Source organism: Larus michahellis, chromosome 8, assembly GCF_964199755.1.
Source record: "Larus michahellis chromosome 8, bLarMic1.1, whole genome shotgun sequence".
Classification (NCBI taxonomy): domain Eukaryota; kingdom Metazoa; phylum Chordata; class Aves; order Charadriiformes; family Laridae; genus Larus; species Larus michahellis.
The window spans coordinates 17890977-17907016 of NC_133903.1; the positions used below are offsets into that span (position 1 = coordinate 17890977).

The 16040-nt window shown below is 54.0% G+C and overlaps 2 protein-coding genes across 2 annotated transcripts; one reads left to right on the forward strand and one right to left on the reverse strand.

Annotated features, from left to right (window-relative positions):
• Positions 1 to 325: 325 nt before the first annotated feature.
• Positions 326 to 9813, reverse strand: EME2 (essential meiotic structure-specific endonuclease subunit 2). The gene is given in 8 exon segments (XM_074599342.1): positions 326 to 1624; positions 1725 to 2247; positions 3390 to 3579; positions 4625 to 4720; positions 5513 to 5615; positions 5618 to 5690; positions 6695 to 6831; positions 9594 to 9813. Coding segments are annotated over 8 exon segments (1455 nt in total). The 3' UTR covers positions 326 to 1511.
• On the forward strand, positions 9798 to 13960 carry LOC141747576 (nucleoside diphosphate kinase 3-like). Its single transcript, XM_074598054.1, has 5 exons — positions 9798 to 9978; positions 10499 to 10629; positions 11256 to 11357; positions 11673 to 11785; positions 13446 to 13960. Exons 1-5 carry the CDS (start codon positions 9933 to 9935, stop codon positions 13561 to 13563), a joined length of 510 nt encoding a protein of 169 aa, XP_074454155.1. The 5' UTR covers positions 9798 to 9932; the 3' UTR covers positions 13564 to 13960.
• The last annotated feature ends 2080 nt before the right edge of the window (positions 13961 to 16040 follow it).

Here is a 16040-nt window from a genome sequence, read left to right on the forward strand (position 1 = left end):
CAGCCCCAGAGCCCATCCCAGTGTCTGAGAATCAGCGCAGCCTCTGTGCCCGGAGCAGCCCCTCGCTCGGACTTCGCGGTCGGGCAGAGGGAAATGCTGGATGAGAGCCTGGGTGAGCGACTAATCCAGCAGGCAGCAGGGCCCCCCTGCTCTTCTGCGTTGGAGCTACCCTCGGATTTTAGACAGGCAAGAGGAGGGGAAAGCGCTTGTTACGGGTTGAGAAACCCAGAACAATTTATTGTCCTTTAGATGATTATTCTCTCACCTGATTGACCCCTCCCCACCAGGAAGGGGAATCGGGGGAAAAAACAAGGAAAGCCGAGGGTTGAAATATAAACAGATTTAATAGAATAAGACTAAATAATTAAAAACACTAAAGAGCCAATATAAAATACACAAGGATTACCCTCAGCCCATTCCATCACAGGAAGCTGCGCACTCCCTGCAGGGGACAGCAAATGTGGGACACTGCAAGCGCTGCGGCTTCAGGAGGAAGGGAAGGGCTCAGGGCTCCAGCACTGGGGCAAGGAGTGCTCAGGATGGCAGCCAGCAAGGAAGAGAGAGAGAACTCAGCAAACTTTCTGATTTATATTGACTGTGCTGTTCATGGTATGAAATAGTCCTGTTGGCAGCTCGGGTCGAGAGCCTGGGTCTCGCTCCTCCTCATCCCTGCACCTGGCGAGGCTTGAAAACAGAGACCTTGAAACCCGCACCCCAGAGCTGCCTATAAAGTAAATATTTTCACAAATTCAGATACTAGGGTTTTATAAAAATGCAGTTTTCCCATGCATTAGAAATCAGTCCCGTGTCGCTCAACCCAGGACAGCGCTTTAGCTGCTCCCCGTAGATGAGGACAAGCTGCCTTTTCCCCTGCTCCTCTTACAGACCTGCAAAGGCTCCGGTAGAGCTTTTTGCACCACATGCATTTATTCCCTGCTGAGCCCCACAACTCCCTGCCTTTCCTTCCCCCACGACGGATCTTTCAGCCAAGATGGCTCTCGCTTCTCTGGTGACAGGCTTTGAATGAGAACCTTGATCAACCAGGATGGGCTTGCTCTCGATCCATCCGTATTGGTGCTGCAGCCAGAAAAACCAGCCTTTGCTGGATTGCTCCTCCCCAGGAATTAACTGAAGCATCAGCAGCTGGAGGCAGAAGAGCCCCTGGCAAAGGAGGAACTTTGTTCGGAGGGTGAGCTCCCACTTCCACAGCACCGGGGGGGCGTTGCTTGGAGCCAGCGAGCTGCGGTTGACGGGAGGAAGTTCGGGGGTTTCTGTGTCACTGTGGAAGGCCCCAGTTAGCAATACCAAACCCGCAGGCACTGGGAAGTCCCTGACCCCTGCGGTCCTTCCTGCGGCTATTCCTGAGTAAAAGACCACAATGTTTGCTTTGGGAAAAGAGAAGCCCATCCTAACCCGCCATTTCACATGGAGTTTTCTGGAGCTCATCTGGGGTTTCCTCCTGTTGGGAGTTCAGCCAACGAACGCACCCCTCCCCTGCCCTGAGCTCCGGGTTACCCCAGGGATGTGGTTCCTCCCTGGCCACCAGCTGGTTCCGACGGCTGGTCAGTGTTTTCTGAAGTAACTCCAGCAGGAGCCAGCTGCCTGAGAAAGCCACCAGCAGGACCTAGAGTAAGAGGTCCAGTCTCACCAAAGAGCCAGTGGGGAGCAGAACGTTAAAAGTCAGGACATGCTGCAGAAAATACATGGCTCACTTGACAACTCACCTGAAAGGCAGCGCAGGCCAGACTTACGGAGGAGCTGATCCTGCGCTGCTCGGGGACAGCTCACTAACACTGTCACATCCAGCCCCTCTTCCAGCCATTCCCCAGCTCTCTTAGGAGACAGCCAGCTTTCTAGCCAGGGGGATAGAAAGCTGGGGCAGCTGAAAAACGAAAGGGAAGCCAAGAGGCCGAAGAAAGCATCTGTAACAAGACATTTATTGATGTGCAGGTTTCTGTTCTGCAACGGAATCAGCTGCTTCCCCTGGCCGGGCTCCCAGCAGCGCTGGCCATGCCAGCAGCAGCTCCCATTGCCCGGTCTTGGCAGATAAAAGGAGGTGGCTGACGGGCACGGCCCACGGTCCCTCTGTGTGCCCAGGTCCAGGACAAGGTCAGGGGCAGTGGATACCATGAACAGGTAGATGCAGCGGGGTAAGTCTGGCCCAACTTTCCTGCTGATGTCTGATTTCACTGGGATGTCGCTCATCAGGAGACATTTTTCATCTTCTGTGCTGCAGTTTTCGTAGGCCTTTGAGCACGCAAGAGAAGGAAGCAGGCAGTTAGCACAGATGCTCTAAGAGGAGACTCCAGTCTCCCCTGCAAGGCTCAATCCCGTCGTTACAGTGAGGATCTGTGACTGAGCCTTCATCCAAACGTACCAGGATCAGGGGATAAAACCCAGAAGAAACAAGATCTACCACTTGCAAACCAGACCTCACACACACTCAGAATTGTGCGTTGCCCCTCCAGCGTACAAGGAGAGAACAGTAAAGCCACTTCTTCTAAAGCATCTGTGCTAGGGACAGAGATCAAAGCTCCAGAGAGCAGAGTACTGATTACATGACACTCTTTCTAAAAAGTTCTGTCACAGTTCCTGATCTAATGGAAAGAGTTTATGTGATTCACGCTCACAAAAACAAGCACTTGCTGATAAAAAAGTGTCTTCATGAATTGGGTAAGCTGCTGTCAGAGGGTTAGACAGCATATTCGTCTAATCCGGCTCCCCCACCACCTCGCTGAGCCAGTTTAGCTCACGAACCAGCAGAAAGCTAAGGGGAGGAGGGAGAGGGAGCGGTTAGTGAGCTGAATCGGCTCCCTGAAGGGGCAGACAACAGAAGAGCAAGGAAAGAGCGGGGTATGCCGCTGGTGTCAGCAAGCGGTAAGAGAGCTGAGGAAATCCCTCACAGGCTGTAGGGATGACACGGATTTTCTGCTCGAGGGTGATGTAGAGCTGCCGGCCGGTAGCAGCAGCCACCTGCGACATCACCCATTTCCAATAAAAACAAGCAAAGCTGACAGACGGACCACGTTGGACACTGGCAATGGGATGCCTCCAACAAACCCTCAGCTGTGCTGGCTGGGGTGGGCAACCAAACATATGGCCAAGCAAAAATGCAAAGACACTTTAAGGGGATGCTGTGAGGTGAGACCAAGGCCGGGAGAGGTCTGGAAGGGCCAACAGGAGGGGTGAGAAGCTACTGTTCAAACAAAGCTACGGTTCAAGTCACACACCCATCTGGAGACAAGCCTTGCCTTTCTGGAGAGCTGATTTCACACTCGGGGCTTGTTTGCTGCATCAACAAAGATCTTTATGCGAGGAAGCACGTGGCACCCCTCCCTGCCTTCATCCTCCAGGCTTTTCACAGGACATGGAGGGGTTTGAGCGCTTACCTGTAACAGGAGGCTTGGGGAGGGATATGCTTCTGCTACAGCTGCTGCTGTCACAGGGCTGACTCCGTTGAACCGCTGGAGTCGTCTCTTCCACACCTGCCGGAGTCCTGTGCTGTCCTTCTCCACTCACACCCTGCTGGCCCAGGCCCCGGCAGTGCAAAAAGGCACCTCCTGCGACCCCAGCTGCCTCCTGCAGAAAGACAGACTGCTGAAAGCCAGACCTGGGGCCGGTGCGTGCACTGAGCACAGGCCTGCAGACCCCAGACGCTGCAGCCTTCCCAAAGCATTCCTTCTAAAACCTTTTTCTGCCCAGGCCTAATATTTTTCCCCCCCCTCATAATTTTCTTTCCTTCCCTGGAAAGCTCTGGAACACCTTGGTGAAAAGATTTTCCTAAGGCCATCATTTTTGCTTCTTTCCTAGTGCGGAATGAGCACTACATTCACCATGAGAACAGAGGATTTTCATCAGCACAGGGACTGAAAATGATCTTGAGACATATCTAGTCCAGGCTCTTACACTGACGGCATCACGGACAGGCTGGTAGCCACAGACAGATAGAATCACAGAATGGTTTGGACTGAAAGAGATCTTAAAGGCCACCCAGTGCCACCCCCTGCCCTGGGCAGGGACACCTCCCACCACACCACGTTGCTCCAAGCCCCCTCCAACCTGCCCTTGAACACCTCCAGGGATGGGGCAGCCACAGCTTCTCTGGGCAACCTGGGACAGGGGCTCACCACCCTCAGAATGAAAAATTTCTTCCAAATACCTAATCTCAATCTCCCCTCTGCCAGTTTGAAGCCATTCCCCCTCGTCCTATGGCTCCCCTCCCTGATCCAGAGTCCCTCCCCAGCTTTCCTGGAGCCCCTTTAGGGACTGGAAGGGGCTCCAAGCTCTCCCCAGAGCCTTCTCTTCTCCAGGCTGAACCCCCCCAGCTCTCTCAGCCTGTCCTCACAGCAGAGGGGCTCCAGCCCTCCCAGCATCTCCGGGGCCTCCTCTGGCCCCGCTCCAACAGCTCCGTGTCCTTCTGCTGTTGGTGCCCCAGAGCTGGAGGCAGCACTGCAGGGGGGTGTCACAGAGCGGAGCAGAGGGGCAGAATCCCGCCCTCGCCCTGCTGCCCACGCTGCTGGGGATGCAGCCCAGAATCCTGTTCCCAGCACATTCCTGTAAGTTCCACTGAGGTTTCCCAAAGCTCTGGGCTTGGGAGGTGACCAAGTCCAGTGACACAACTCACTTGTACGGGTGTTTTGCTATTGTCTTCCTCAGTGCAGAGACATACTGGACAAATTCCTGCCACGTGTCTAGGAACAGCACTTCGATGTTACCCCACCAGCACCACCAGTGCCTGGAGGAGAAGCGACAGAGGTGAAACATGCAACTCGCCGACCAATGGGACAAAGACAGGCTCGGGTGGGCCAGCCGTGAGCCTGAGGCCTTCACCCTCCTCAACCCTCAGCCAGGAGCGCTGGTGTCAGCCCTGGCCACCAAAGGCACCCAGTGAGAGGAGCAAGGAAAGTATATGGGTAGGACACTTCCCTTGGCAGGATGAAGCTGGGCTGGGGGTGGAAGGGGAGGGAGGCTGGGCTGCATTAGCTCTGTTTACATGGGGCCACAGTAAAGCCTGCTCATCCTTCTTAGCTCCCAGTAAGCCAGCGAGTCATAACCCCCTTTGGGGCATACTCAGGCAGGGCAGGAATTTAGTTCAAGGGATATCAAGCAAGGGTTTAAACGGTATTTGACCTAGTTTGTGACTGCTGTGGCACCAAAAGGAACATTGCTGCTCTGCTGTGGGACACAGGCTCTGCAAGGCAGAGACCCGAGAGAGAATCAAATGCTCCTTTCACAGCTAAGTGGGCAGTTCTTGGTGGGGCTGGGGAGGGGAGGCTGGATCAGATCTTAAGCCTTGAAGCAAGGTCTTAAGAACAAGAGGGTCCAAACCATGCCTTGAAGTCTGCAGTCCCTCTTCAATTCCATTGCCAGCCATGGAGAAGGAGGAGGCATGAGGATGCAGCCTGATCCGAGCCAGCCACCGCCTCCCCTGGCAAAGCATTCCTTACACACAAGAGCTCACCAGTGGGAGGCTTTTCCGCACAGCTCAACCCTAAGGAATATAAAACTTGAAAGAGAGTAAGAAGTTTTACCTCCAGTAATCTCCTCCTGAGTCACAGCCAGCTCTGGGCCAGGCTGGGAGCTGGGACGTCGCCTTCCAGGGCTCAGTGCCTGCTGCCTGCCTGCTCGCCTGGCAGAGTGACTCTGTTGTAGAGCACTTGGCATAGGTCTTGCTCTGAGGCCTGTATCACCTGCATTAGGGAAAAGAGGCGCTTAAGAAAATCTGGCTCTACCAACACCTCTTTCTCCTCTTCAGTCTTCGCCTTGGGGCCATCCTAAAGAAGATGAAATCATTCCCAACAGAAGCAGGGGTCCAGCATGAAAGCAGACAGCAAGTCTCCACCTGTGCAGGGCCCACACTGTAAGAGGCACTAACACTCGCAAGGCTATGTCAATACTACACTGGTGAAAGACAACGGCTGAACTGAAAGGTAAAAATCCTCCCCCAAAAAGCAGATCACTGAAGGTGCAAAAGGTACGGAAGGCAGTGACAACTGCAGAAGTTGCTAACTATGATGAAAGGACACAAAATGGCTTTGCATTGCACACTGTTAGATGACCACGTTATCTGCACCTACGTTATCTGTAGTCTATTATATGACCACAGTATCTGCAATGTTTTGTCCAGCAACAGCAGAAACAGAGTTCTGCCTCCGCCTGAAATTCCTGTAGTGGGGCTGAGTGGGGGTGAGCACGAGAACAGCCTTCACTGCAACGTGGATATCGTTTTACACAGAAGCTGCCGAAACCAAACTGAAACGGGAACTGTGTTTGGTGCCAGAAGGTACATGCCCTTTCAGGTTCCCAGTAAGGGGGCTCAAGAAGCGACCACTGAGCTTCCCAAACGAGGGGCCCTGCAGCAAATTTGCCCACCCTCTCCCAGACGCGCAGCTGTTGCCTGTGGCTGGAAATGCTGCTACGTACCCAAGCAAAACCTCTGCATCAGTGACTTGTGGTCTCATTCTGGCTTACTGCAGGCTCCTTGGGCTCACCCTAGATGCACACCTGCCTACAACAATGAGATGTAGATGTTTAAAAGACATTGGATTTGGAATAATCTGGGTGAGAGCTAACTGGTCACCAGTAATCAGCGTTTCTGAGGCTGATGCCCAGCCTGGAGAGGCAGGTCAAAGCTTTCTCCCCACAGCACACCAGTTGCTGGTTACCACGTACAGAGAAGATGAGAAGGACTCACTGGAGTGGACGGAGCGTTTGGCATGTTTCTCCTCCAGGTTATGCTGCAGGGAATTGCCTGAGGCTCAAAAGAGTATTTACAGTCCAAGGAACTTAAAACATTCACCCAAGCGTCTGAGCCAGGATCTTTGAGGAGGCCTGTGGAGAAGGACAGAAAAATCCTGACATAAGAAAAAGAGGTATTTTATCAGCATTAATAAACAACAACAAAAATGCAAGTGGAAAATGAGGAATTCTGCAAGCGTGGGAAGTCTGGTTGCCTACAGCGTATGCACTTGCTGGCTGGATTGCTCAGTTATTGACTTCATCGTTGACCACCTCTGCAGGCACCTCTAAAATTGTCCTTTGTCACTCCAGCCAAGTACCTGGACAGTGATGGGCGGTTTGCCACAATGACTGTAAAAACCAGCTCACACATTCTAGGTCGCTAAGGGAAACTTTCAAAGCCTTCTCTTCTGTTCCCTCAAGATCTAATTTTACAAAATTTGTAGAGACTTAATTATTTTTGAAATCTATCTCTCTCTGTGAAAGAAGACTGTGCACGCTGCTACTCCAGCAGCCAGGCTGGCCACCCCCGTGGACATCACCGGGGAGCCCACGGAGAACAGGCTCTTTATCACTGGTTCTGCAAGCGCTGTCAATTGTAGCTACCGTGAGTTGACACCATCCGTCAGGCACCTTCCTCACCTCCTCAAACCAGGCGTTTGGACTGTTTTCTTTGACAGATACCCGCTCTAGACTGAATTTATTTGAGATGTTTCAACAAAATAGCACAACTATTTCTAAGAATGCAAAGGGAGGGCTTAAGAACATGCTGCTTGTCCACGTTAAAAATACCAACACCTTGTTTTATGAGGGAGCTTTGCCAGCTGGACTGCCCAGCCCAGCCCCAAGCTGCTCCCCGGGGCAGGAGGGACCTCAGGGTGCAGGGCTGGCTGCTGCAGGCATGGAGCAGGCAGAGTGCTCCTCCGTGCTGCCTGCGCTCCCTCTGCCGGCACCCGGGAAGAGGAGGGGAAAAGCTGGTGCAGTGAGGGATGGAGAAGAGGGTTGGGAAGGCAGAAGAGGGGTTGGGACCTCGGCAGGAATGAGGGTAGAATAAAGAGATGAGCAAGAACTAAACCAGTTATCACTGAGGCAGAGGGGAATGTGAAACCCAGGGACAGAGAGAAACTCTGAGGACTCGGCGGGTGCTGATATGATCGCCACAGTGGAGTTTTTAAAGTGCAAATCACGCGCATTTTCCCTGGTGGGCTGTGCATGACACCTGGCCAGCCTGCTTCCCCAGGCTGACCCTGCTCAAATGGGATCGCTCACCTGGAGAAAGGCTGTGAAAATACACTTCTGGGACCTCCACCACCTCCCAAGCACCAGCTGTACCCACGACTTCACACCAAATTCCACAACACAACAGATGACAATATTTATCCCCCACAGTCTTTTCTACTGGAGGAGAGTGAATAGACCAAGTCTCTAAACAGAACATTTAAAGATACAAACCACATGTATCCTTAAAAAACATGTTTAGTTAAACAAATCTTGCTGCTAGCAATTAGCAGTGGAGCAAATGCTTACCATAAAGATAATGTAATTAGCAAAAAGTAGTGCATGACAGATGCTAACGAATAGAGTAATTCAAGATATAATGCTTATGGCTCTAATTACACATGTGCGGTGATGAGCTGCAGCTTGGATTCAAGTTGTTGGGGACCGGGACACAGCATCACACTTACCACACCAGCCACTCTGTCCCTGACAGAATAAGCCACCTCATTTTCTGCCAGCGAAGCTCTGCGCCGTAACCTGTGGGGTCCTGATGCCCTGAACATCCTCCCCAATGAGGCAGAGCAGTTCCGGAAGCAGACCCAGCCCTCTGTGAGGCACCTGCAGAACCTATTTCAGGCGCTGGTATTTCCAGAGGCTTATTTTGGAGCTGAACCAAGAGGCGAGTTCCAGATGGCAGGTAACATCGCCCAGCCCAAGCAAGCGGTGGAGATTGGGACTACAGGTCTTCTTATCTCTTCATATCGACCCTGGAGGACGTGAGCAAATTAACAGCCGGGAGCTCGCTGACCCAGAACTAGATCAGAAACATGGGCTTTATAAGGACATGCTCCCAGAGCCCTCTGGGGCTGAAGCGCTGCCCTTTTGCTTTGGCAACAAGGCCCGGAGAAGTTAAGAGCTCATTTTCAAGAGGCGACAACCTGGGTCAGTCAGCCCCGGAGCTGGAGGGGTTGGTCCTTCTGGGAAAGTAACAGAAGATTGGGAGAAGGACTGTAAATACGCTCCCGTGACTTGCACCTGGGGTGTTGGAAAACACATATATCACACTAATCATTGTTTAGTCTTATGTGCTTGACAAGCAGAACATCCACACTTAGATAACGCAGGCCTGTGATGGACTCAGGAGCGCCTTATCAAACATGCCTGAGATTCCTGCCCTGCTGTCCAAGAAGATCAAAGCGCAATATGCCTGCTTCAACCCCTGAAATACAGGCAAGAACAGCAGGTTCAAACTCTCTCGCTAGCAAGGACTGAGCCCCGCGGTGCCTGCATTCCCGCTTGCTGCTTCAGATATCCCCCAGTTCACAAGGTATCGAGATTAAATTTACTCTTTGCATTTCATCTGTGTTTTTGTGGTTGTTCCTGCATCCTGCCCGTCTCGGCTCACACAGTCCTCTCTCCATGATGCTCAGGAACGAGGTGGGGACCACAGCAGCTGCCCACGCAGTTTAACTGCTGCGGTCACAACGGAGATACGGAACCAAAAGAGCCTAATAAACACCCAGGGGCTGCGTGGGCCCCAGGCCCCGGGTGTCCCACCCCGCACAGGCCTCCCCGGAGGCCCCCCGGGCCGCCCCAGCGGGCTCGGCCTCCCCGGCTCCGCCCCGAAACCCCCATGCCCGGGTGGGCGCACACCTCCGTCAGCCGCCAGCACCGCTCCGGCCGCTGCTGCCGCTTCTCCAGCGCCTCCTGCTCCTCCCGGCTGCAGCCTCCCCGGGGGCCCTCCGCCGCCTCGGCCGGCCGGGCCCGGGCCGGCTCTCGGGCTCCGACTCGGAGTCCGGCCAGGCGCCGGCCGTTACCGAGAGCCGGCAGGAGGCGCCAGGCCCGGCCCGTTGCCATGGGAACGGGGACAGCACCACCCTCTAACGGGCCCCGCCGGCTCCTGGGCCCCGGCACGATCGTTCCGCGGGGGGCGGGTGTCGGGGCGGGGGCTCGGCCCCTTTAAGAGCGGCGCCGCCATGATCTGCCTGGTGCTGGGGCTCTTCGCCGGCCTCTTCCAGAGCGGTGCGGGATGGGACTGGATCTCGATCTCCCCTCTATCGCTGGGTCCCTTCTACCGCCGGGACTAGCCCCCCTCCCCGCCCCGTGCCGGCGCGGGCCCTCCACCCCCCTTCTACCCCCGGGGCTGGGTCCCCCCGTCCCCGGCACCAGGCCGGCTTCTCCCCACCTCTGTGCCCCCCACTCCGGGACTGGGCCGGTTCCCCCACACCGTTCCCGACCGGGCCGGGCCCCGGTTCCCCCTTGTGTCCCACCCCCGGGGCCGGGCCGGACCCCCCACCCTGCATTCCCCCCGGCGGGACCGGGCTGGGACCCCCCCTATGCCCCCGAGGTTGGGACCCCGCTCTCCCTCTGTGCCCACCCCGGGGCCGGGCACCCCTCTGTGTCCCTACCCGGGGCCGGGCCGGGCCGGGTCCCCGCTTCTCCTCTGCCCCCAGGCCGGGTCCTCCCTGTGCCCCCGCGGCTGAGGGGCCCGGGCTGGTCTCCTTCCCCCCCGCCCCCTCACACCTCCGCCCTCTCCCTGCAGCCTTCGGCGGGGCCAGCGAGCGCACCTTCGTGGCCATCAAACCGGACGGGGTCCAGCGGCACCTGGTCGGGGAGATCATCCGGCGGTTCGAGAGGAAGGGGCTGCAGCTGGTGGGGATGAAGCTCCTGCAGGTGGGTGAATGGCCCGGCCTGGCAGGGGTCGTCCCTGGTGCCGAGGGGCCCAGGCCGGAGCAGGGCCCCGGCTCCGCCCGTGAATCCTGGGGAGTTCCTGCTGGGGAACAGCCTGCTGTTGTCCTTTGGGCAGCACATCCTCACAGGTTGCAGAGAGGGTGGCTCCCAGGTGCCGAAACTGCTGCTGGAGGGGTGATGGCTGCTATGGGGAGTGTGGTAGCCCTTTGTTCTGTCCGTGCTCTCGTACGTGGCTGTTGTAAATGGGCCGGTGTTGCTCCTCTGACCTAGAAGCTTCCCCCCTCCATGGGGGCTTCTATAAAGAGATGCCCCCAGAGCCCTCTGGGGCTGAAGTGCTGCCCTTCTGCTTTGGCAACAAGGCCTGGAGAAGTTTGGAGCCCGTTTTCCCGAGATGCCAGCCTGGGCCTGTGAACCCCGGAGCTGGAGGAGTTGGTCCATGATGCTCAGGCTTCAGCAAAGTAAAACCATTTTACCCCTGGAAGCGAGCGTCCGTGCGGGAGCTTAGTTACAACACACACTGTGCAGCTTCAGCTCCACCTCTGAGTTGCAGACCTTGCCCGTTTCCCCCCTGCTCGCAGCAGACTAAGCTTTGTGCTCTTTGTGCTCAGGCCTCGGAGGAGCTGCTGAAGGAGCACTACATCGCCCTCCGCGACCGTCCCTTCTACAGCCGGCTGGTGAAGTACATGAGCTCCGGGCCCGTGGTGGCCATGGTGAGTGCTGGCCGGGTTCTCATGAACCAAGGAACAGAAAGTAAGCGCAAAGTATAAGCAGCAGTGGCTTGTGGTACGATGGAAACAAGGCAGCCTCTCTCTTCAGAGGGCCTCTCGAAGCTGTACTGAACTGCAGGGGCATTTTGTGTGGTAAATCAAATCCACAGACAATTCTGATTATTTTCCAAAATGAACTTTTGAAGACTGTTTACAGAGAGACCCTTTCTTGTCTCTCTCCCAGGTGGATCAGGTGGGGAATTTAGAGGACAGCCAAGATGAACTGTGGAAGGTGACTCTTGTTTTGCTGCCCTGTAGGTCTGGCAGGGCCTGGATGTGGTCAAGACAGTTCGCACAATGATTGGGGAGACTAACCCAGCCGAATCCAGGCCTGGCACCATCCGAGGAGACTTCTGCGTTGAAGTCAGCAAGTGAGAGCTTTGGCTTTTTGTTCCCTCAGTATTTCTGTGCATCCTGTGCCGGCATCCCTGTGAAAGGCCTGTCCAAGCCATGGGAATCTGCGTCTGCAGAGCAGAGCTGCTCCCTTCTGTGCTCCGATCAGAGCTGTTTCCCTCCAACAGCTTGCAGAGCAGCCCAGGCGGGAGGTGCCGATCTCTGCCTCCTGGGGCTGGCTTTGCCAGAAGGGAAGAGCCCAGCTTTGTGCCTTTCCTGCCTCCTAAGGGCTTCTCTGTTGAAAGGAGGTGGGGTTTGCTTGTCTTTTGCTCTGGGGAATCAAGACTCAGGCTGGGAAGAGGAAGAGAGAAGCCCTCTCAGCCCTTTCCGTGGGGAGCAGGGCACCTGGAGAGCTGCTGTAGCTCCACCAGGCATCTGAGTCTGTAACGAAGGCCAAGCAGGAGCTCTCCACGTGTTAGGGCTCTTCACCAGTGAAGATCCACCAGCCGTGACCTCAGGTGGCTACAGCCTGGCTTGTGTCAGACACAGCTTTTATTGGACCCTCCTGGATAAGGTTTCTGTTCTGTGGGGTCTGATACCAAACCTGCTTCAATGGACCCATTTTGACAGAAGGAAGGGGGGAAATCTGGAGGCAAAACTTGAATTATTAACGTAAAAACAAGGTGCCCTGGTTTGAGGTAAAACAGAACCAACTTTCTGTTCAGTAATTTTATTTCTTAGCTAGGCCTCTTCTAACTCTCTGAAATTACCAGCATGTTGTGTCTGGAGGGGTTTGCTCAGAGTGGTAAGACAGTTTGTGCCAAGGAATGGTACGCAGAGAGGCTCTTGCTTCTACTTATTGCTATAACAACCAAGGTAGCTAATTTCGTTATTTGTCCCGTTAGAGGGTTGGAAGCGGAAAAGCGTAGAGGGGTCCCACCTGCGGGGAGGAGTGGACAGGACAGGGGACCAAAAACTGACCAGCAGGGGTATTCCATCCCATCTGCCCCATGCTCAGTATAAAAGCTGAGGGATCAAAGGGTCAGCTCTCTTCCTTCAATGGCTGGCGTCCGAGGAGGACCCTGTCTGTTCATCTGCCTTTGATCCCGATCTGTGTGTTCCTGACTCCAACTCTGGAACCCAGTTCCCACCCGTGGCCGAGTCCAGCCTGGGACTTCCCCAGTGCCTGTGGGTTACGTCAGCCTGGGAGCTTAATAACGGGTTTGTATATACTGTATCTATTTCATTATTTTCCTTTTTATTTTATTCTTAATATCTTATTAAAGTAGTTTAGTTTCTTCTAAACTTGTAAATCTCTCTTTATCTCTCCCTGTCCACGAGAGGCTGGGGGGGAGCATCTGTCACCAGCCATTGGACAATTTGGCCAAAACCATGACACAAGGCAAGCCCCAGGTAAACAGCCACTTGGAGCTCCTCTGGTACCAAACAAATGTTCCTCATCATAGGAGGGAGTGCTGGGAACTGGCAGCTCCTGCATGTCCATGACCTAAGCCATGATCAGTGTAACCACGAATGAGCTGGAAGGAGCAGGGCTGCGGGGCAGGAAAGAATGTTGTAGGAAGTCACTGGCTCAATTGGTTTAATTAAATTGGTCAAGGTGAAACTTTCCAAACTGCAGCTTCCCTTTCCCACCTTTCCCTGCTTAGTGCCGGCTGATCCTTTTCGTTTTCCCCACAGGAATGTGATCCACGGCAGCGACTCAGTTGAGAGTGCCCGTCAGGAGATCTCCCTCTGGTTCCGCCCGGAGGAGCTGACTTGCTGGGAGGACACGGCCGAGCACTGGATCTACGCGTGAGAAGAGCAGCCCAAGGGGAAGTATGCCTTCCTGACCGGGCACGGGACGTTTTTGGACAAACTGATTCATACCGAATTAGTGGCTAGAAGGGTAGTCAAACGTTTAACCAGGGCTAATGACATTGAGCAATTTCACCAAAAAAGGAAAGAAATAAACAAGTCAGATAAACCCTCTAGGTGGAGCATAAAGAGAATTAAACAGACGTGGGACATCCAAGAAGGATTTTAGGCGCTCCGGATAAGCTGTGAACCCTGGAGTACCTAATCAACAGGAAACAGGGGAGGGACAATTCGACTGGGATTAGGAAATAAAAAGGTGTGCTTCAAGAACCAAAAGTGGGCCTACTTGCTAGGTCACCCGCTCTTGCAAGAACTTGAATAAAAATGTGCTTCACAGAGGATTCTGCCTTCTCTTCTCCCGGCTGAACCCCCCCAACTCTCTCAGCCTCTCCTCACAGCAGAGGGGCTCCAGCATCTCCGGGGCCTCCTCTGGCCCTGCTCCAACAGCTCCATGTCCTTCTGCTGTTGGTGCCCCAGAGCTGGTGGCAGCACTGCAGTGGGGTCTCCCCAGAGCAGAGGGGCAGAATCCCCCCCCTTGCCCTGCTGCCCACACTGCTGGGGATGCAGCCCAGGCTGCAGGGAGGTTCTGGGCTGTTGGCTCACATTGCTGGTGAATGTTGAGCTTCTCATCAACCACCAGCATCAGATCTTGGTGGCATCACCACCGGTCTGACGTACACACCACCGTGTTTGGGAAGCCTGCTCCCGGTGCACGCCAGGGTCTCACGTACAGCTGCAGTCCTGCTCAGGCATCCTGCAAAGCCTCTGGATGCGCACAGCAGTGGTCTCCGATTGTTGGGACGCCCACCCGCAGGCCCTCTGCCATCCACACACCACAGCTCAACGCCAGTTGGCATATCCAGGTTTTGCCATTTCAAGGGTCACACTGCAACACGGCAACACAGGCAGCCAGCAACGATGCAGCCATCTCTAGACTGACACTGTACACCCAAAAAGAAGGGTACAGCATTTCAGCTGGGTGTAGAGGGGCAAAGCACCATGTGCCTGCCAAGCACGGGACTTACAGAGCTCCCAGAGCTGCGACGGAGAGACCACTCACCATGCATTTCATTGCCACCTGAATCTGGTCTTGCTGCACCACGTGCCCCATGCCGGAAAGGGATCATCCACGCTGGAAGCATCAGGATGGCCACAAACACTGGTTTTACCTTTCAGTGTGCCGTTTCCAGCAATAACAACGAGTCTCCAGGGACCTGACCTACAACACATTGCTGTGTGCACTGAGCAGTCCCTCCTGGCCCGTGAAGGACCTGCCAGCAGAGCAGGCACAACTCTACCCGCCTGTACGAAGCCTGTCGCCTCGCAGCGGCTACGCAGCGGCTCTCAACAGCCCAAAATCATATTTTCAAACCTTCCGTTCTCAGCCCATGTTGGAGCCTCCCAAGTCCTCTCCTCCTCCTCACCTACAGCTGTTGCAGGACAAAGATCTCTCCCCAGCTACTCCGGCAGCAACTCCGAAGCACAACTTTTGCTGCTACCAGGAGAAAACCAGCATTTTGCCTTTTTAAAATAGAAGAAAAGCCTTGAATTTTAACATTGTAAGACAGATGACACCTACAAGAACATGAGCGCGCCTCAACCTGAGGCATTTCACAGCACTGTGTCCCATATGGATTTTACCATCAAGTTTCTTAAGCAGTTTGGCAATGTAAGAAAAATAACAGCTCTTGGGACAAGAGATGATTTCAGGTTAAGTAAACAGGACAGGCAAATAGTGGACTTTTTTGGTTTTGTTTCTTTGGGTTTTGTTTCATTGTTTCGTTGGTTTTTGTTTTGGTTTTTTTTAATCTAGTTAGGTCTCCTGTCCACTTGGCCCCCAGCCTGCTGCTGTTAAAACTGGTACAGAAGGAAACAGAAGACGGGGTGATTTCTGGGTACATGACCGGGAGGGTGTGCACGGAGTAATCATTTGCAAGGACAGGAAAGTGGTACGACAAAACCCCCAAACAGGCCTGGGAACTCAGAAGCTGGGCTGTAAAATAAGATAAAAGGCACCTCTAAAAAGAAATTTTAAAAAAAGAATGCATTTTCTTTAGAAGGAGATTATTCCAGAGATGCACAGCACCCTTATTAAACTGCCAGTTAGGTACAGCCTTTCACTGTCCCCTTCTGCATGTCTCCTCCTTAACCACTGACTGTTTAATTAGCAAATATTTTGAATCGCGTGAGGATTTTTGTCCCAATTCAGTGCCTGATATTGAAATGGCTGCAGCACTGCATAGCACATACAGGCCACTAATCACTTCAGGGTTACATTTATAGGAGAGCAGGTGTCAAAGTTTTAAAATGATATAATATTGTCTGGTTTCCCAATGGGGTGATGGAAATGAGATACAGAGGAGGTAGAAAAGAGGAAGAAAATCTAAAAAGCTACGGCTACGTAAAAAAGCTCTCAGC

Bases quoted from the DNA above. Each gene is read 5' to 3' on its own strand.
- LOC141747576 (XM_074598054.1), top strand. From the start codon at position 9,933: ATGATCTGCCTGGTGCTGGGGCTCTTCGCCGGCCTCTTCCAGAGCG. The intron at 10,630-11,255 runs GTGGGTGAATGG...CTTTGTGCTCAG, and splicing joins TGGGGATGAAGCTCCTGCAG to GCCTCGGAGGAGCTGCTGAA. The intron at 11,786-13,445 runs GTGAGAGCTTTG...TTTTCCCCACAG, and splicing joins TTCTGCGTTGAAGTCAGCAA to GAATGTGATCCACGGCAGCG.